The following is a 22,185-nucleotide window of genomic DNA, read 5'->3' on the forward strand; positions in this document are numbered from 1 at the left end:
GTATTTTTGAATGCTTAGTAAGTCAAAGTACACGCAAATACTTGGAGCTCAGAAATCTTTTGTAATGTAATAACTGTGGCTATCTGCTGATTTGAATGGCAAAACCTAAAGATTATTCCTACTTTAAGATCTAAATCTTAGATTACAATCAACTCTTTTTTGCACTTGTGTGCCACTCACTATGCATTCTACCTTCCCCTCAGCATTACAAAATTCAATGATCAGTTACAGAAAAAAAAAAAATGATATCTTAATTGTCAACCCTACAGATTAGTTTAAGGGCTTTTGACCTAATCTTTCGAAATATTTATTGAGCATTTTTTTGTAAATGGGATAAAATTGTTAGAAAAGATTCTTAAGTCTGAAGGCAAGTCACCAAATAAAATGTGGCTACTATAAAGATAGCTTTTGTAATCAAATATTTTTTCACATTTTATTATGAAAAGAGAAAAATCTCATCTTAAATCTTTTATTTCATCTTGTTCCAAAGTAATATAAATTACTAAGCAAAAATGAAGAGCATTATGCATTACAGCTCTCCCTTTCTTTCATTTTCCATCATTTAATGGCCACATAGAATCTAGTGATAAGAAGCCTGTTTCTCACCACTCCCCACCCGCATAAGGGAAGGGTTTGATACAAGTATGCCAGTAAATGATTAACAACCAGTCCAGTAGTGGGAAGCGGGGACTGTTTCACAGCATTTAGATTTTCACAGCATTTAGATTTCCATGGTGTATATGCACCCTCATCATAGGTTTCAAACTACTAGTGTGATTTCAGGCTACTAACATTATTGTCCATTAAATCAGCAAGTGTTTATGATATTCATTGGGATGTAGGAGATGTGGGGCCACCTTGGTAAAAGACCATTGGACCAAACTCTCAAGTATCCTAGTGTCAAAAATGTGTGATTCTCTCACCCATGTTTTTGAGAGAAGAGGTCTAAGTGAACACTAAAAAATCTACCATCCCCTATACTCAGAGCTCTTCCTCTCCCAAACCATGGCAAACAGAGCTCATTAGGAAGAATAGAGCCCAAGACTCCCGAGTATCCTGTGGTTTTCTTTTTTTCTTTTTTCGAGATGGAGTCTCTCTCTGGTCGCCCAGGCTGGAGTGCAGTGCCACCATCTCGGCTCACTGCAAGCTCCGCCTCCCAGGTTCACGTCATTTTCCTGCCTCAGCCTCCCGAGTAGCTGGGACTACAGGCGCCCACCACCACCCCTGGCTAATTTTTTGTATTTTTAGTAGAGACGGGGTTTCACCGTGTTAGCCAGGATAGTCTCCATCTCCTGACCTCGTGATCCGCCCGTCTCGGTCTCCCAAAGTGCTGGGATTACAGGCGTGAGCCACCACCACCGGCCTATCTTGTGGTTTTCTGTGAGAGTAGAGAGGTCAGAGAAACTATATTCACAAAGAGTTTGTTAAGGCCTTATTGTGTGAACAAGGAGATATGATAGATTTCAAAATGCAAAAACTTGAAAACAGGAAGATAGCAGATCATAGCACAAGCAGATCTTTAATTAGTTTGCATTAAGTATTCTAAATAGGGACGATGAGTTTAAAACAATACAATTCCTCTCCTAATTTCTCTCTCCTCAGTCATTTGCAGGTTACAGAAACCAAAATAAAATAGGTTAATGGATTTATCAGAGAGGTTAAAAAAAAGTTAGTCTGCTAAAAGCACACCTTGTTTGAAAGAGTTCAAGGCAATGTGGGTCCTGGTTATTAGAACAAGAGAGCCTGGGTGAGATGTTATATGCAGCCAGCAGTGGTGTTACCATGGCAACCTCAAACCAAGCTCCAAGTTCTTAAAGCAACTGCCCATAGAAACTGTGTTACCACCAATTCTGCAATGCTTCCAATGACCCAAAATGGCTGCTGTCCCCAGAGAATTGGTATAGGAGATGATTTTACCCACACAGCATGCCTTGGGAGTTAACTTATACAATGAAGCCTTGGAGGAAATAATCCCTTTGCTTCCTAGGGCATAAGTCTCAGGCATACTGTCACTTTGAAACCTAGCTTCCACATTTAGCCCTGCCTTCTCCACCTCTCCCTGGGTCACTTGCTTTACCTTATTTCTTCAAGAATATTCACATTATTCTATCACAGAAAAGTAAGAAATTCCTCAATTTGACTCATGCCACCCTTTTTAGTTCCTATGTGATTTCTGAATTTCTTTCTACAACACATGATCAGCTGTCTCCATTTCCTAACTTGAATAAACCTGGAAATGTAGTATACTCCTCATGGAAAACGCCCAGTGACCCTGCCGTCAATGCAGACAATCAATATATTCATCTGTCACACTCTGTCCCTGCTACCCTGATTTATTTTTCTTCTTAGTACACATTACTACCTGGCACTACACACACATACATACACACACACACACACATACACACACACACACACACAAATTTTTTGTATGTTATTTAATTAAGCCCACATGAAAATAGGGTCTTTGCTCATTTTTGCTTATTGCTGTATCTCCAGAGCCTAGCATAGTACCTGGCATGCAGTAGACACTCAGGAAATATTTGTTGAAATAATTTATTAATGAATGAATAGAATTTATAAAACTTCAGAGATTGCAATTCAAAAACACTCACAAATTCAATGGTATGTATGCCTACTGAAGGCATTCATAGTTTCAAAACAAATAAAACAAAACAAAAATCCCATAATGAATTGGCCAAACAAAACACTCCTGGGGCAGGCTCTGGATTGATTCTCCTAGTATTATGTGGACGAGCTCCTGCTATAGAGCCAGTGAAATTTGCAATCACATTTTGTTATTTACTGTGTGATAATCTTAAGAAAGTTTCTTCAACATGTTGCCACAGCTATAAAACAGAGATAATAATTGTTCTGCCTTGGTGGGTAATGTGAAGATTAAACAAAGTAACATGTATAATTACGCAGTCAAGTGACTGATGCCTGGTAAATGTACCACTGGTATGAGCTATCATCATCACCATTATCCTTAAGGTCACTGATGACCTCCTTTTTTCTAAGCCTCATGGTTTTGTCTCAATCCTTAAACTCCTTTATGCTATGGTTGGTATTGTTGATCATGTATTTCTCTAAATCAGCACTTCCCAAAGGGCGATCTGTGGAAAGTTAATTCTTTGAGGATGTACACAGAATTTGTCAACATTGTTCAGTAAGATAAACACATCAACACTGTTCAGTAAGATAAACACATTATCAAGTTCATTGTGCTCCAGATTACAATAAAGGTAAAGAAAAGGTGCTATGGAGGTCCTTAAGCCAGCTTGCCTGGAGCAATTTAGGAGAGCTTCCAGAGCTTTTGGCGTGATTGGCTTGAACACGATGCTTAATGGTGAAACAACAGTAGCATTAAAATCAGAAACAAGGTAGAAATGCCACCATTACCAGTTTTATTTAACATTATTGGGCAAGTACTAATCAATGCCATTAGATAAAGGTGAAGTGAGGTATAAAAGTTAGAGAAGAGAGAAAATTATCATAGTGGATGGATAGTGGAAACTTAGCCTAGAAAATTGATAAGAAGGAATGAATAAATGAATGAAAGAAAAACAAGAAGAAAATTCAAGGAAAAAGGTGTCTAGTTTAAATTTTTTTTTTTTTTTCCGAGATGGAGTCTTGCTCTTTCGCCTAGGCTGGAGTGCAGTGATGCGGTGTCAGCTCACTGCAACCTCTGCCTCCTGGGTTTAAGCAATTCTCCTGCCTTAGCCTCCCAAGTAGCTGGGATTACAGGTGCACACCACCATGCCTGCCTAATTTATTTATTTATTTATTTGTATATTTAGTAGAGACGGGGTTTCACCATGTTGCCCAGGTTAGTCTTGAACTCCTGATCTGGTGATCCGCCCACCTCAGTCTCCCAAAGTGCTGGGATTACAGCTGTGAGCAACTGTGCCCAGCCAAAATTAATATTAAAAGATAAATATCTACCCTGTATACAATGAATTGGAATATGATGGGAAAAAATAAGCTCACTTCTTAGAGCAACATGAACTCAACAAGAGCTCTGAAAAATCTACCTGAAAAATACCTTCAAAATCACCAAAAGACACAATAGAAGATTTCAACAGAAAAAAATAGTTTTTATTTTTGGATAAAAGGAAACAGTATTATAAAGACCTTAATTCCTCCAAATAAATTTACAAATGTAATGAAATCTCAATTAAAATATTAGTAACTTTTTCTTTATATATTTATTTCTAGACCTGTCCAGGTGAAAAATCACATGGAAAAATAGCATGGCCAGCTTGCCAGGAAATTCCTGAAAAAGCATTATAACTAGCTCAACTTTTCATTAAAATGCATGGCAAAGCTACAGTAAAAAGAGTTGTGCTGGTACAAGATTAGAGAGACAGAGAAATAAGAGCATATGGTCTAGAAATAGCCTAAATTATACAAATCAGTAGGTAAATCCTAGTTTAGTCAATACATTGTATTGAGACATCTGATTTGGGGAAATTAAAAAAATAAAGCAGAATCTCTCTCTAACTCTTTACTCAGAATAAACTCAGAAGAAAGATTTAAATGCATAACATAAAAACCTGAAAAAACTAGAATAAAGTAGGACAGATTTTTCTAAAATAATATTCTTGGAATAAAGAATGCTTTCTGTGCAAGACACAATACCAGACACCATAAAAAGAAAATATTTGCAACATTCAACAAAGAATTCATTTCTTCAAAAAGTTCTCACAAATCAATAAGAAAAATGATCAGATATGCTTTTAAAATAAGTAAAAAGAAAAACAAAATTTGTGAACATAAAGTTTTACAGAAGAAATGTAAATGCCTTTCAATGAAAAGGTGTTCAATCTCACTCATAACTGGAGAAACATAAAAATAAAGTACCATTTTGGCTTATTGGGTTGAAGAATGAAAATAGTTAAAACATAGTATTGACATGGATGCAGAAAAACAGACTCTGTCTTACACTGTTGGTGGTAAAGGATTCAACCTTGTTGTCATTAGCTATCAAAACCTATAAATGGACCTCCCTTTGATCCAGCAATTACAACCCTAGTAAGCTCTCTTACATAACCTTACCCATGTGCTCCAAGAGCTACATACAAGGATGTGGTAGAGGCATTCTTTGAAATACTATACAGCTATTAAAATGAATGAAAGTTCTTTGAAATAAATAAGGTGAAATAAGCAAAGTTGAGATTCCCTGTATATAGTACAGGCCCATTGTAGAATAACAAAAAATGTATATACTTCATACTTGCACAGTAAATATCTGAAAGGATACACAATAAACTATCATAGCAGTTATTTTTGGGGTATAGTGCTTGGGGTTGAAGTGGAATAAAGAGTCATCTTTCAATATACACTCACTTGAATGTACTGCACATACATGTTTCCTGTAGAGCATCACTGTGTTTGCAAAGAGAAAACTAGCACACACAAACATTAAGAATTTTTTTCTACCTCAAATTATTTTTCCCCTTAAAATGTTTCAAATACAGCCTACAGATATATGAAATGTGGGCTGTCTTCATGAGAAGCATCTAAGGCATGGATAACAATGGAATATTTCTGCAAGTACGTATACTTACCCCTTCACAAGTATCATAAACCTAGCTAAATTCATTCCTTCATCTATTCACCCATAAAATAATATTGCACTCTTACTGAGTCCCAGGCATCATCCTAGGTGCTGTGATATAGGTGAATATAACTAAGTCCTCATGAAGCTTACATTTTTATGGAGGAAAAAAAACAAATAAAGGAATAAATATTAATATTAAGTGATTATGAACTATTAAGGAAATATTAAGTGCTATGAAGATAAACAAAGCAGAGTAAGGGGAGAGTAAGCCATGGAGGTGGGGAGTGCTCTTTTACACAGGGTCATCAGTGAATGCATCTGAGAGGTGACATTAAAGCAGAGATCTTAATGAAGTAAGGAAATGAGCCATGCAAGTATCTGGGGAAGATAGGAAAAAGGCTGATGTGCTCAAAGAACAATAAGGCTGGCACAGACAAAGGGAAATTAGTGAGGAGATGAGACTGGAAAAGTAAGAAGAGACTAAGTGACAGAGTGTCTTGTAGACCACAGCAAGACTCTAGGTTTTGGTCTAAGTATGATAGGGGCTACTGGAGGCTTATAAGTAGGGGAGTGATTCATCTTATTTTAACTTATTAAAAGATCATCCTGGTTTCTGTGAGGAAAGCAGACTGTAGTGGGGCAAAAGGGGAAGGAAGCACAGAGACTAGTAAAGAGGCAGATATCTCTGGCCAAGAGATCATGGTGGCTTGGACAAAGGCAAAAGACCACAATGGCTTGGGTGGGGATAACTGTGGTTGCAGTTGTTGTGGGAAGCCGTGAGATACAGAACGCATTTTGAGGCTACAGCCAATAGGATTTGCTGCTGGAATGGATGTGGTGTATGACAAAAAGAGAGGAACCAAGAATGGATCTAAGCTTTTTAACCTGAGCAACTGGTTAAATGGTGGTACCCTTTATTAAGTTGGAAACAGCCAGGGGAAGAAGAGTTATGGGGAAATATCAAGTGTCTTGTTTTAGATGCATTAATCTTGAGATGTATAAATGAGCTAAACGTGTGTTATGAAAATATAGAAATGTGTTATAAATCTTTGCATCCCTAGGATGGAGCTTGCACGTTGCGGTGCCCAAATGCTTGTTGGAATGAATAGAAGAACCATATACTAAGAAAACAATTTCATGCTTATGTGGATGAGGGCAACAGGGAAGTTTCTAATGCTACGTAGATTACATTTATTTCAAGCAATTAAGAAACATTGACAAGGATAGGGTGCCATGTCATTTTAATGCCTAAGTCAGCCAGCAGATTCTAAATACCGCTAGCACATTTTCTGATCTTTGAACCAGCATTGTGCTCTTTGGCAGAAGACAACAGAGAATATCAATGTACATGCAAACTTGCCCTTGATACATAAAACCATTCCTATCTATCTATCTATCTATCTATCTATCTATCTATCTATCTATCTATCTAATCTATACCTATGCCCATCTGCATTTTGTACTTCCTTTCAGATACGTAATTCTCTGCTTTTGGAAAGGCCAAATCTTCTAATCCCTTTGAGAGGCTAAAAAACATAGGGCTGTCTCAAGTAATAAACAGATGAAAGCTAACAATTAACTTCAATTTGCCCTGAATTCAATAGACTGGTTGTCTAGACAGTCCTAATTTATTTGATTATTGTTCAGCATTCATCTTCACTTTAGATAAAAGGATCTCACTCAAGTTAGGGTATGCAATTACCCCTTAATTTGTTATTTGCCCCATTCTTTCATTGAAACTTAAAATACACCAGGGACACTCCATATTGCTGTCCTTGGACTCTGCACACTAGGATGGCCTGTAGTTCCCTAAATGTTTTATGGAACATGAGTCCTCAAGAAAGATGCTCTGGGGAGAAGTATCAATGTTCATGGAAGTTGGGACACCACACACTGTTTCCCCTTCTGGGAAATGCCTGGTGCACGCTGGCATATGGTCCTGAAAAGTCCTGCAGCAAAAAGACCCATTTAACTCAGCATTTATCCACCCTCTGCTTTTTAAAAAAATGTATACCTGAAAACACACTTTAGGAAAGCTTGTTTAATCTCTTATAAGATTGATTGCTCAAATAGCATAATAAACTCCCAAAGGCAAGGTCCTAGGTGAACAATGCCTAGAGCACAAGCTGAGCGTGTTGGCGCAAGGTTTTAGTGTAGCTATGGTGTACACTCTGATGCCTGCCTAGTTCTTTCTCTTTATTCCTGAAAGTGACATCTTTCTTCAACTTTGATATTCATCATCACCTAGGAATTGTACAGAGTACACTGCATGATATATTAAGTTAATTATTATTCAGTGAAGTGGTCTCTGGCCAACAGAATTCTTACATAACTGCACATTTGGACTCTTGGACTGAACACTCCAAAGACAATAAAAAGTATAGTCAAATATCAACTCATATTGCCTCATTTTTGAGGCAATCAGATTTCATCAGATTTTCGAAGAAGCATTTCATTTTTGAGGCAATATGCCCAAAGCAGAAAAGCAGAGAGCAAATCCCACAAATTTTACCCGAGGCATATAGTGATGCACAATTGACAAATATTTACTGAATGAATGAACAGACACATACAAGCAAGAAAATGGTCTTCAACTTAGGCCACAGCTCCAAGCTAACTCATTTAATCTGGAAATGGTCACCTTAAAGGTCATCTTCATTACATTTCAGAATTTGTCCAAAATCTATGACACTTCTGTCAAGTATTACTTCCTCCATGAAATCCTTTCCTTGTCACTTTCTCCAGGTGGAATTAACTCCTCCCTTCTCTGTGCTGACAGTGGACCTCTGAACCAATTTCAGGTATGAAAAGCATTTCAGGCTCATAGCTGTAACCCCTGTGACACAGAGGTTACATAGAGTCTATTCCTCACACAAGTCACTGAATAGACGATGGGCTAATGATACTTTAAATAAACAATCTTTGAAAACTACTATAAGAAATCATCTTAACCACCACAGCCTTCCATTTCCTTCACCAATGTTTTCTCCCAAATTCTTTCTTTTCAAAACATGTCAAGTTCACTTCTCTAGTTATCATGGACCTAATATAGCAAATGTAGGTGCCTTCGTTTCCAGCCTGAATGTTTTGACTCTTCATCATGGTCTATTTAAAATTTCATTACTAGTAACTGTCTAATGATGTAATGAATCCTCTGAAATATTTTTCACCACTTTCATGAAGCCTCAGTATCAGCTAAAAATAATTAGACTACTAGGACAGTGACACAGAAGAGGTTTCCAGAACACTGGCCTGGTGCAGGGGAGAAAAACATCTATGTGTAAAAATATGCTTTTTTGGGTGAAAAGGTCCAATAGCTTTCATCAGATTTTCCAAGAGACATTTGGTCCAAAAGGTCAAGAATCACTGATCTAAACTATCCCAACAATCTCTACATATCCTAAATGTACTAGGAATGGACTTTCCAAAAAGGAAATAGATTTGTCATATGAAAGTCATTTTACCTAATAGGGTGCCCCATATTTTTAAATTTAAATGTTCAGAACGCAATAACATTCCCTGTGATATCTTATATAAATTTCTGTCAAGCAGTAGTCACTATGCTTTAGAGCATCAACCTTCAAAGTAAAACAATAGTAAGGTTTACTGCAGATCTATGGATAAGCTGACAAAGCAAGTCCAGTGAGGTGAGGTACAGAAAGAGCACTGTCCTGGAAGTCAGTATTTTATGCATCCAAGGACAAGTTATATAGCTAAGAATTTTGCGGCATTTGGTAATTCCCTTGACCCCTCTGAGCCTCTGTTTCAGTCCCTTTGGGCTCTTATAGGCCACTATTCTATAACCCTTGGACATGGTTAATATATAATTACTTCAACTCTTAAAGTTTATCATCTGTTTTTTATGTTCTTAAGACTTTTATCTGATCAATCAATTAAATATTGTTAATGAGTGTGCTTTGTTTACTTTGGCCTAGCAACAACTAGAAAAGGGTTTTTCAAGAAGTCTCAGAGAATCCATGGGGAAAGTGTGAATGAGCACCTGTGGAGAGACCCAGGCCCTGATGTAAGTTTGTGAAGAATGTCAGTATGAGAGATAATGCAAACTCTTCCCAGAATAAAGCATAGAAGAAAAAAACGTTGAGGACGGTCCAAGAAAGAAAACTAAAGAGACGGATCTTCATGAAATTGACTAATTACTAAAAATCCATACCAGAAGATATATCACATATAACTTAATCCAACTTCTTGGATGACAAAACCACAGTTCAAAGACTTTAAATTTCCCTAATACACAATGATAGATGGCAACATAACAAGAAATAGATTGTTTGAAGGAAAATACAAATTGCTGGTAAAAATATAAAATATTTGTCATGATAAAGGAGGAGAAACAGTCCCAACAATCAATTTGTCTCAAATGCTCACAACATTTAGAAAACGTTTTGATTCAATTTTTGAAGTTCTGATTACTCAAAATTAAAATGAAAAAAAAAAAAGCACCTATCATTATGAAATCTATACATCTCATACATACAAGTATATTCCTTAACAACTATTTATCAGGTGTCTACACTTTCTAAATCACAGGGCTGGGCAACCTGTATGTAATATAAAACTAGAATACAACCTTAGTCTTTCTGAGTACACTTGAATGCAAATACTGCAAGATTTTTCATAGGTTAAAATATTTCTATGCCACAACTACACAAAGATTGTGACCCAATATTCACCAATAATGGTGTTCCATGTTTCTTTTTCTCCATTATTCGTCTCTGTAATGTATGCAATTATGCTCTACCTAGATCTATTGTTAAATACATGTTTCACAATAGCTGAGGATTATGTAACAATTCAAATCAGTTAGTATTGACTAAATGCTAAAATTTCCCATTAAATGCCAGATAAATCCAAAAGCTCCCTCAACCATGAAGATTTAAAAAAAAAAAAAAAAATCAGAACACAAATAAATGTAATTCTTGTGTTCTTTGTTCAGTATTTAAAAAGTTTATGAAGTAAAAACATCCTAAAAATAAAATATAAAATAGGGGCAGAGAAGTGTCCTAAACAGCACAAAATTAATGCTCAGCCCACATTGAACCTCAGAGTATTCAAATAACTAAGACACCCAAAATAAGTGGCATTTCTTAAATGGAAGCTTTTCTTAATCACTGCAAAACCACACAGTACATGCTGCCAAATTCTGGGTTAAAATGCCTAAAATGGTCCTAGCAGAATAATTTTTACGGGTGATATATTTCAGCAAAAAGGGAAATTGTGGTATGTTGTGGACTCAGTCATCGGAATGCTGAACATTAGTCATTTTTCTTGCGAAATGGCTTTTCTGTCTCTCAGATGATAAGAAAAATTCACTCCTGCTGATTTTACACAGCACTGAATTCTGGGCAGCTAGTGTTCTCAATTCTTTTAGCAGAGCTCAGCTGATGGACAAAAATAGAGAGGAGTTCTATTGCTTAAACACTATTTGGACACGAAGAGGTCTTTCTACATGACACTTGGAATTTAATTGCAAAAAAAAAAAAAAAAAAAAAATGAAGAAACACTGTATTCACCCAGGACAATCCAGCGTTATGACTAAGGCATTTTCACTGTGCACTTGCTAACCATTTGCAGCTCACACAGGAACAAAAATCATGGGTAGACGTGGCACACTGGGGTCATCTCAATAGCTACCAGGATCATATCCCTAGAGGCATAGGAAACAACTACTGTCATTCCCTGGAACTCTCGCCATTGGGAAATTAAGCACTGCTCATGTCTGGCTTACCCTCATGACTGTATCTGTATTCCTCTAGTATCTCCTGTATGGTATGTCTTTTTTCCATCCTCTTATTTCTACCTGTTAAAATTCTACTTATCTCTCAAGATTCCTGCACTTTGTTCATATTCATAACATTAGTATTTATCTCACTGCATTGATATTTATCTCACTATATTCCTATCAATTATTATCTCACTGTATTCATGTCAATTATTCACCCACTTGACTACTTCTTCCAGAAGATAGAAGTACCTTATATACAGGGATGCTACTTACTCATCTTTATATACCTCTTTCTTTCCCCATGATCTGGTCCCTGCTTAGTATATGGGTAGAGGCTCCTGAAATGCTTAAACAAGACCAGGAGCCAGAGCTACCTCTACCTGTAATGAGTTGCTTTGAGAGATCGAGCATTTCCTGTCCTTAAATGCGTTCAAAGCTACAGCCATCTGGGCCTAATCACCAGAGAGGTGCTGTCAAGAAGATTAAAATCTTAGGTGATTAGACTAGATTGCCTTTTAAAACCCCTTTGACCCAAAGACTCAAATTCCAAACAGACTCATGAAGGAAGTATACATTGTCCCCTGGAGGTGGGCTTTTTTCTTGTTTCCTTTTTTTCTCTACTAAAGAGAGCCATTTCAGAAATTCTCAGTTGAGGGCACATTTTAAAATCTTCCACCGCTAGTTTTCTGTCATTTATTGTATCTGTGGCAGCTCATGAGTAAGAACTAGCACCTGAATTCAGTGACTGAGCCATTATCCTTAAAATCAAATCATGAAATAAGAGATAGAAAACAAGTGTAAATTGTTTGTTAAGTACAGATTACAAGCTCTACAAGAGGAGAGAAAAATCAATGGGAGCCAGAGTGATCAAGGAAAGGATCTTCAGCCAAGTGTTGAAGGATAGACAGAATATAAATGTAAGAGAAAAGCACTTCCATGTTAAGATCGAAACAGAAGAGGCATGAAGGGACAAAATAAAGGTGGTGTAGCCTGAGGACACGAGGCAGTGAGACTAAAGCTCAAACCCATGTTGGAAAAGAGTAGGAAATGCTACTTGTCACGATGCGGGGCGGGGTAGGGAGGTGTTTGAGAGATTGCTGATAGGGGAGCACTGAAGGCCCCGAGTAGAGGGGCAAGGTGATGAAAGAAGTGTTTAAGAAAAATCAAGTCTGGGAGAACATGCATGCAGGAGGGACATAAAGGGAGAGACATTATTGTAAAGGGTGACCACTGGGAAGGGGGTCATAACCAGGTAGCTTCAGGGGTCAAGAGCTTTTGCAATAACATTGATGGAACCTGGAGGCCATTATCTTAAGTGAAACAACTCAGAAAAAGAAAGTCAAATACCATATGTTCTCACTTACAAGTGGGAGCTATATAATGTGCACATACAGACATAGAGGTATGGAATAACAGACATTGGTGACTGGAAGGGTGTGGGGGCAGGAGGAAGGTGGATGATGAGAAATTACCTAATGGGTACAATGTACATTATTCACATTATGAATATACTAAAAGCCCAGACTTCGCCACTACGCAATCTATCCATGTAACAAAATTGCAGGTGTATGCCTTACATTTATACAAAAATTTTTTTCAAAAAGAGTCTGTCCTGGTGATGGGGGGAGGGAGGTCATCATAGAGAAAGGAGAAGAGAGATAGCCCCAAAGAAGAGTGAGAAGGATCTGCTAAAAGGGTGCAGAAGATAAAAGAAAAGATTATGTCAAAAATTATAGAAGGGATGGTAGTGCTAAGAACAGAGTCAAGGAACTGAGGAAAAGAAGCTGGACTGGCTAGCACAGTAGCTATGGTACATGTTGAACCTGAAGTGTTCAATCGTGAAATACCCAGGAGCAGATAAACTATGGGACAGTTCAGGGAAAGAAGAGGATTCAAATGAGAGACTTGAGAGTTTTCTACAGATAAGGGACAGCTGAAGTCCTAGGATGAGAAAGAGAGGGAGAGAGTACCTAAGAACCCCAAAGTGATGAACAGTGGAACCTTTCAAAACCAGATGCTTGCAAGAATATGAGCACAATGAAAGGGATGGAAAAGCAGCAGTCGGTATGGGATAAAAATTCAGGATCCAATAGCATCGCAGAAAACATGAAAGGAGTTTCAAAAAGGAAATGGTGATAGATGATGAATAGTTAAGGACCAGAGCATTTTAAAGATATCACTAGACCAACAAATCAGCAGGGTTATTTCCCCTCTCAACTATTAACATACTATATATAATTATTTAATTGGTGGTTAGGCAGATAAAAAGAGTTTGTGGTTGTAAGACATAGTCTATTTTATGTTTTATAATGACAAAAAAAGGAGATACATCAAGATGCTGTTATTCTCTGTGTAGAGAGATTAAAAAATAATGTTGCTAATATGGATCAATTCTGAGTAATGTCACTTAGAATATGTACTCTTCTAGGAGCTATATAATAGAAATAACACTGCTGATGCTATGGATTGGTGATGTATTATGAATGTGTGGGTAACCTATCAAAGCATGCAAGTCCTAACGAAAGTGATAAAGAACATCCAAAAGCATATAAAACTGCCACAGGGACTATTAAGTAATTCATGGGATACTGCCAAGCACACACAAAAATGGTATGTTTCTGAATTCACAAGAATGCTTGGGAAGTGATGCTTCTCACCCGCTCATGAAACACTCAGTTGATGTCCAGGATCTAACATGAGCCACACTTGCAACTACTTTTATTTCAGTTGTGAACCATCTGGGAAGGTACCACAGATAGAAAGCAATGTTTCTGGTCAGTCTGAGTATTAAAATCACTCAGATCTGACTGATGGAGATGACATTAGAGGAAGCCAAGTGCTTTTTCCAGTGTCACTGAAGCTGGCCTCTGGAATAGGGGTGTAAACTACTGTGTAAGAAACGCCCCAAATGGAAATAAATTAATAATTAAGAGTGACCATGGACAGATTCAGGTTTTGTGGGACCTACAACTTATATAAGTTGGGTAACCTCTCTAAGAAATAAGAAAGCAAAATTGCAAATACAGGACTGAGTATGAAACTGGTTATTTATTTAGAATGAGAACCGAAGAGACCTACAGTTATAAGACCATAAAGCATAAAGTTTATCAGCTACGTGGTGATTTCACCTCTGCTAATGACCAAGTATTGAGCATAAAGTATAAAAAGGGAGGAAGAGCAGGTAATCAGGCAGAGGAAATATACAAAAACAACGCTCCTTAAGGAATTCTGGAGACGGAACAAGAAAGAGACTAAGAATAAAATCCCAGAAAGAACTCTGAATTGCAGAATACAGATGGTATGGAGATGCGAGAGGACCCAGAACCCCTCCTCAATGTATATAACACATTGCCATCACATTTATTTTCCAGGATCTACAACCATATTGCTTTTAGGAGGCTTGCCTAGTGGGACCAGATTTTGGGAAACAGCAGCACACTTCATTGCAGGTACTCAACAAGTGCTTTTTGAATGAATAAACAAATACATAAATACATAAAGAGAAGGTGAAATACTCCTTTTTCTTACTCTCCACCAGGAGCTGCTTTCTTCTGATGCTCCAACATACATGTATGTTTTTGCTGGTACTGGCTGGAACTGTCAAAGCAACAGTTCATGCCAATCTTTTCTCTTGGCCTGTTCAGGATAAAGAGGTGACTGTTTATCCTGAACAGGCCAAGTCAAAAGCTATCTCTACACAACATTAGTTTGTAAGCATGTTCAGCGTCTCCTCGAAAGATTTATATATAAAAATGGCTACTGTGGGGCCACTCTACTTACTCCCTCCCATCATCTTTCTCTTTCTGAATCAGACCCTGCAGGGATAACTCAGAAATTATTAACACCTAGTGGGGGCAGGATAGGTCAGTGTGGTATTCTAGCCAGGGCTGAAAGGTAACAAAATTCCTAAATTTCTAACATTTTACCAATGATGGCAACATAGGTGACAATTAATATATCAATCATGATGAGGCTTCCAGGAAGATATTGAAAAGCCTCATGCACCACTCACTTGGTTAGCCACAAATCCAAGCCTGGACCAGGGGAACCCTGGCCTACCAACTGGCTCATGAAGACAAGATTCAGGTGGTGGTACCTCTTAGTGAAAGAAGGAAGGAGGATACAACGGCACTCAGCCCCTGCTTCATAAAGGGATTCTCTTTGGATAATAAATGCCCTACACCTTCCTGCAAGTTCATATATATATATATATATATATATATATATACACACAAAGTTCATATATATACACAAAGTTCATATATATTCACAAACACACATACACACACACACACAGGAATAGTTTAAGAGCTCACTCCCTCTTCCCCTCTTTTTTTTTTTTTTTTTTCTACCTTTTCTTAAAGGAGTCTACCTCCTTCCTCTTCACCCACTAAATTTTCCAGGGAAAATAGAGAAGAGCAGGGCTGGAATAACACTACTGCTCCCTCAATACTACAGAAATCTGTATCCTGATGTTCTGTTTAGGGCAAAGGATATGAAATCAGTGAGGCAAAGCAGCCACCTCAGGAATTAGTACTGCAGGTCTTAAATGGGAGAAAATCGTTCAGCCACTTCCAAGCTAGGTGATTCGACCTCAAGAGAGTTATTGAAACTCCCCAGACCTCAGTTTCTTGGTTTTGCAAAACGGGGATGAATTTAGTTCCCACCTCACAGGACTGTTGAGGACTGAGAAAATCCACGTAAAGCGCTAAATATAACTGCACAGCAAGAGCTGATTAAATATTAGTATTTAATAGTAGTAGTAGTAAAATTATTGTGTCTGACTCCCCCAATCACACCACCAGCAAAACTGGCACAACCCCCACTCCCACCTCGCAGGATATGGGGCCGAGCCATGGCTACACTACACTCTCGCATGCATGAGAGACCCCCAAACGCCACAAGCGCTACTACAGGTTCCCTACCCCTGACTGGCCATGACCCCCCAGGCCACCGCTACGGTCCACACTGACCTGAAATGCCACCTCCGATCACGACCACGTCGAACATGTGGCCCGCGATACTCGCCTTCTCTTGATTCTCCATGCTTTGGCTGACACTCTCCCGGGTCGGAGGCACAGGAGTGCGGACGGCAAAGGGTGGGAAGGACGCTTCTACCAACTCCCCCGGGGAGCCCGGGGGCGGAGCCGATCCTTCTTTTGATACCCGGGGGGAGCCGGGCACTGTGGGCGGGGCGAACCCTTTTGCTGATACTCCGGGAGCGCCCAGGGGCGGAGCTGATCTTTCAGCTGATACCCGGGGGGAGCTGGGCACTGAGAGCGGGGCGGACTCTTGTACTGACACTCTGCGAGAGTTATTAGGTTTAGAATGTCCTTGTGTCAGCAGTTGGAAAGGATTACTGGGTGCAGGAGATTCTTGTATTGAACCCCGCGGAGTGTGAGGCACTGAGGTGGGGGTAGACGCCTGCCTTGACACTTGGGGGATGTTATGGGGCGCAGGAGGTGCTTGTGGCGACACTGGGGAGATGTTATCCGGTAGAGGTGGTCCTGGTACCAAACCCCAGGGGAAGTTGGGCACTGAGGATGTGGCAGACCCTTGTACTGACACTCGGGGGGTGTTACTGGGTGTAGGAGGTGCTTGTATTGACACTTGCGAAAGGTCACTGGGTATAGGAGGTCCTCGTACAAACATCCAAGTGTAGCCGGGCACTGAGGTCAGGATGGAATCAGGGGGCAGGTTGGGTACTTTTACCGAATCCCGTGGGGGGCTGAACCCTGAAGAGAAGACAGACCCTTGCAATGACTCGTGGGGGGAGTTAATGGGCGGGGTAGGCCCTGTTACTAGTACCCAGGGAATGCCGGTGTCCTGGCTGGAGGCTGTGGAGGCCACATCGGAGGAGTTCGAGCGGGTGGTAGACTCGGGGATCCGACTGCTCGGGTTGTAAGCGCTGAAACCCCGGAGGCCACTCTTGTAGTCGGAGTCCATACTTTCGCTAAGACCGGGGGTGCTGATTCGGGAGGGTATGCTGGAGGTCCAGGAGGCGGCCTCGGCCGCTGAGGACGTGCTCCACTGGGAAATGGCTAGCGGATCCGAGACGGACCGCCACTCAGAAAGGACGCTCCATTCGGACGAGTTGTACGAGGTGTCGTTCAAGTTGGAGGCCGGGTTCGGGACCTGGGAAGTTGTGCCCCCGGCTTTGGGCGGGCCCTCCGCCTCGCGCCTGGTGCCGGTGCCAGTGCCGGTAGTGGTGCCAGTGCCGGTAGTGGTGCCAGTGCCGGTAGTGGTGCCAGTGGCGGTAGTTGTGCCAGTGCCGGTAGTGGTGCCAGTGGCGGTAGTTGTGCCAGTGCCGGTAGTGGTGCCAGTGCCGGTGCCGATGCCGCCGGGGGAGGAGGCTGAGGCGTTTGTGCTCATGCTTCTGGAGCGCGCTGGGCGCTGGGGGCGGTGTTCTGCTTCCCGCAGCTCTTCTCCAGTCGGGCTGTTCCGAGTACCCACTCTTGGAGGCCAGCCCCGGGCGCCGGGCCCACTCAGGGGCGGGGAGATGTGGCTGTACGCCGGCCTGGCCCCGCCTTCCCGGCCTGCCTGCCGCTCGCGCTGGAAGCCCGGCCAATAGGCGTGGCCGGGCGATGCCACTGCAGGCGGGGGGCGCGGTTGCCTGGCGAGAGTGGCGGAGTGGATGTGGGTGTAGCCGCGTAGTGTCTCAACCTAGTGCTTTCATTCTTTGCTTTTAACTGAAAGCTATCTGGGCAAGAGAACTTAAGGAAGCAGATATGTGAAGGAGGCTGAGCCGGGCAGGATCTCAGGATCGCAGGGTGCTTCCCCACTTGGTCTGGCCCCTTTGTGACGTCATGTAGTGCCCGTCGAGGTCTGCGCAGCCTCCAGCCCGCACTAGGTTGAGGGCGGGGCGGGGAGGAGCGGGGAGGGGAGAGGCGGGGAGGAGCGGGGAGGGGAGGGGCGGGAAGGAGCGGGGAGGGGCAGGGCGGGGGTGGGTGGGGCGGGGCGGGGGGGGTGGTGGGGCCGGGGCGGGGGGGGTGGGGGCCGGGGCGGGGGGGGTGGGGCCGGGGCGGGGGGGTGGGGCCGGGGCGGGGGGGTGGGGCCGGGCGGGGGGGTGGGGGCGGGGCGGGGGTGGGTGGGGGCGGGGCGAGGCGAGGCGGAGCGGGGCGGGGCGAGGCGGAGCGGGGCGGGGCGAGGCGGGGCGGGGCGGGGCGGGGCGAGAACCCTCACTTGTGGGAGACCAGGCAGTTATTGGTTCTCTATGGGGTTTTCCAAGCTGAGGCGCTTAACCCAAATCGAAACAAGTAGGCAAGAAAAATAACTCACCTATCATGTATTAAGTGGGACTGCATTTTAAAAGCGAGGGTCAAAGGGATAGCTAAAGTGCAGAAACAAATGAAATAAAAAACATGTATTTCCCCATCCTACTGAAAAGAGTGCTATTTAGTGCATATATTTTACTGTTCAGCCAGCCTTCTGTTTGCTAGTTTTATCCCTTTCTTAATTTCCCACTTTTTCTTATCCTGAATTTGTCATCAAAAGCTGAATTTGTCATTACTGGAACCCTCACAAATAGGTGAAATCGTGATATAAATTTAGAGAAAGTGATGAGAACTTGAGGAAGCTAACAATGTCTGCTCCCACCTATAAACATTTCTCCTGTTGCCCCTCACCCCATTCTGTATCAAACATCTTGTTGAATAAACTGTAAAGAAATGGATTTAGTCTTTTCTTCATCCTGTTTTAATAACTTTTACTTCCTAGAAAAGGACTTGAGACTTATGACTAAATTGAAATCATTTTTATCTTGGTACACTTTGAGCATAGAGAGAAGAAAAACTAGATATAAAGAAATCAGCTCTTTCTAATGTGATGCTGTCCACCTTTCTCCTTATTCTCATTGTTTTCATTTATTTTCATTCAAATACTTGATTTCACACTATGTGCTAGGCACAGGGCACAGTACTGGGATACACAGGCAACACAAGACAGAGACCATCATCATTGAACACACAGTCTAGTGGATGAGCCAATAGAGGACATAGACAACTGTCTATCTGATGTGTAAATACAGACTCTGACAAACGTTATATTAGAAAGATCCACAGGGATAATAAGAAAGTGTTAGGGTGTCCTGAGTCCTGACCCCTCAGGACATTAACTTTGGGAGAGGGAGTGTAAAAATGTTTTAGAAAGAAGAAACAATGTGTGCAAAGGCCCTGTGGTAGAAAAAAAGCATAGTTCATTAAGGCAACTAAAAGTTACTCTGTGGAGCTGTGGGCAAGGGGAGAAGTATAGGAGACAAGGCTGCTGAGGCCGCCTGGGCCAAGGTAACAATCTTGGCCTTTATCCTAAGAGCAACAAAGCCACTGCAAGACTTTAAGCAAGTGGCAGTATAACTAGATTGCAACTTGGAGAGGTCTATCTGCCTGCCATGTGCAAAATCGGGCAAGAGTAGATAGGTACAGGTAGACCAAAGTTAGGAATTCTTTAAAGAACGAGGTGAAAGTGTCTTAGACTGAGGTAGGTGGTGGCAGTGGAGCTGGAGACATGTGGATATCTTAGAGACATTTACATATTAGATTAACAGGACTTGGTTGTAGCTAGGATTTGGAAGACTATGAGCATGTTTTTGGACATGATGAGTTTCAAGTGCCTTTGAGACATCCAGATGAATGTTACAGAGTAGGCAACTGAACATAAAGCCTGAGACTCAAAGTAAGAGTTTGGCTGGAGATGAAAATGTGGAAGTTTTATTAAATAAAGGATGGAAAGCGATGAGTGGAAATATGAGTATTTTCTCTCTTCATTTTATTTGTGTTGTATGAAAACAATAAAAGTTCATTTTAGGCCGGGCGCGGTGGCTCAAGCCTGTAATCCCAGCACTTTGGGAGGCCGAGACGGGCGGATCACGAGGTCAGGAGATCGAGACCATCCTGGCTAATACGGTGAAACCCTGTCTCTACTTAAAAATATAAAAAACTAGCTGGGTGACGAGGCGGGCGCCTGTAGTCCCAGCTACTCGGGAGGCTGAGGCAGGAGAATGGCGTAAACCCGGGAGGCGGAGCTTGCAGTGAGCTGAGATCCAGCCACTGCACTCCAGCCTGGGTGGCAGAGCAAGACTCCGTCTCAAAAAAAAAAAAAAAAAGAAAACAATAAAAGTTCATTTTAAATAAACAAATAAAGGAATAACTGTGAAACATTCCATTAAGTATTATTTCCTCCCTTGTGTGACCTTAGGCAAATTACTGGACTTCTCTCTGCCTGTTGTCCCAACCGAAGAATCGTAGAATCCTATAAGTTGTTGAATCAGTCAGGGTTCCAGCAGGAAACAGCAAACACAAAATAAGTAATTTCAAGAGCACATCATCAACTAACTATTTTCAAAGATGTGGACGAGATGGAAAGAAGCCGCAAGGAATCGCGCAGTACCCTGGCTTGGCAACAGCAAGAAGGTATCACTCTGAACAGGTAGGGGGAGAGAGCAGTCATCAGAAATTTAGTGACAATGCTGTTTGGAAAGGGCTGCCTGACACAAGATGTGACCTTTAGTTCAGGGAGACAGCCAGCCCACAGGAAACCTACAGGGAGGAAGCTGGGAGAATAAATACCTAATCTCCCTCCCTCCAGTCTCCTGCTGGTCCTCTGCACAGACCTAACTCAACCAGAAGCTAGAAAACAAGAGAGACTGTTGACGCAGTCCACACAGGTGTAAGACAAAATAGCAAGTGCCAAGAAGCCATGTTTGCTCATTTCTGCTTGGTAGCATAATTTCACAAAGCTCCTGACTCTGTGAAGATGTACAGCTCACCAGAAGGATGCTTTGAAGATGCAACAGGATAGAGCACATGGCCCATGTTTCTTGTCTGAGTCACTATATTCCTTAAAAGATAAACGCCCCTAGTCCTTGCCTTTTCCTACACATAAGGTAACGTCTGATGGGTTTGGTGATTATGCTTCCGTAATCTGTTGCCAGATGTACTCTTACACCCAAATCTAGATGTGATTCTGCTTCATTGTAACTTCTAAGCAGGTTTGATGCAATTTTGCATGTACTGAACTCCCACGCTTGTCTATAAGCAATGGGCTGAAATACTGTGCCCAAGCAGTCTGACAGAACTGCTCCCGGGCTATAAGCCTTGGTCTATAGCCTCCAGTAAGACTTCTGAATAAAATTAACTGTAATTCTTTAAAAACTTGATTTTTTTCCCTTAGTTGACACAGGTCAGCCTTCAGGGGCCAGAACAGAGTAGAGAAGTGTGGTAGTGGCACCTGGAGAAGCAAAATGAAGCTATCTAGCACAGCTGAAGTGAGGGTTAAACGAGCAAATGCATTAAAACATTTAGGGTAGTACCAGACATGTAAGAATTACTCAATACATATTCACACTTTAATTTTTTAAAAACTACATTATATATTCATGCCATATATATATTCACTCTCTATGTTCAATTGCCTACTGTAGTCTACTTAATCATTACTCTCTAGCATTAAGTGTTTAGTACTTTACAATTTTTAATATAATACATAATATGGAGATTAACATTTTGTGCATAAAATATTGCATGTAGTTTTTACAATCTCCTTGAGATAGAATCCCAAAACAGGATTATGAGGTAAGAAAGTAGGAGCATTTTTAAGTTCTTTGATTGAAGTTACCAAATTACTTCCCCAAAAGATTATACAAATTTATACTTCATCAGTAATGCCTAAGAATGGCTATCTTCTTACTATACCCACTCCAACAATAAACAAGTTAACTTTTAACCTTTCTTAACTTGAAAGGTGAAAAATCAGCATGGCTTTGCTATGTAAATTAGCATTTATTTGCTTACTGGTGAAATACATCTTTCAAAAATGTATTATAGCCATTTTCATCTCTTCTGTTGTGAGTGGTCACTTCATGCCTTTCTGTAGTTGATTTCTG

At 41.0% G+C, this 22,185-nt stretch overlaps 1 protein-coding gene across 2 annotated transcripts in view; it reads right to left on the bottom strand.

The window, feature by feature from the left end:
* MAOA (monoamine oxidase A) overlaps window positions 1–17,828 on the bottom strand; it is a 99,539-nt gene extending 81,711 nt beyond the window's left edge. Inside the window, exons 1-2 of one of the 2 annotated variants that reach the window (XM_030934183.1) lie at window positions 16,280–16,821; window positions 1,298–1,378 (exon numbers count right to left, since the gene is read on the bottom strand). In XM_030934183.1, coding sequence (XP_030790043.1) covers window positions 1,298–1,378; window positions 16,280–16,352 — 154 coding nt within the window. In that variant the 5' untranslated portion in view covers window positions 16,353–16,821. Of the gene's footprint in view, window positions 1–1,297; window positions 1,379–16,279 lie in introns of both variants that reach the window. The other variant, XM_030934182.1, reaches the window with a different exon arrangement.
* Between the last annotated feature and the right edge of the window lie 4,357 nt (window positions 17,829–22,185).

Source organism: Rhinopithecus roxellana, chromosome 7, assembly GCF_007565055.1.
Source record: "Rhinopithecus roxellana isolate Shanxi Qingling chromosome 7, ASM756505v1, whole genome shotgun sequence".
Lineage (NCBI taxonomy): Eukaryota > Metazoa > Chordata > Mammalia > Primates > Cercopithecidae > Rhinopithecus > Rhinopithecus roxellana.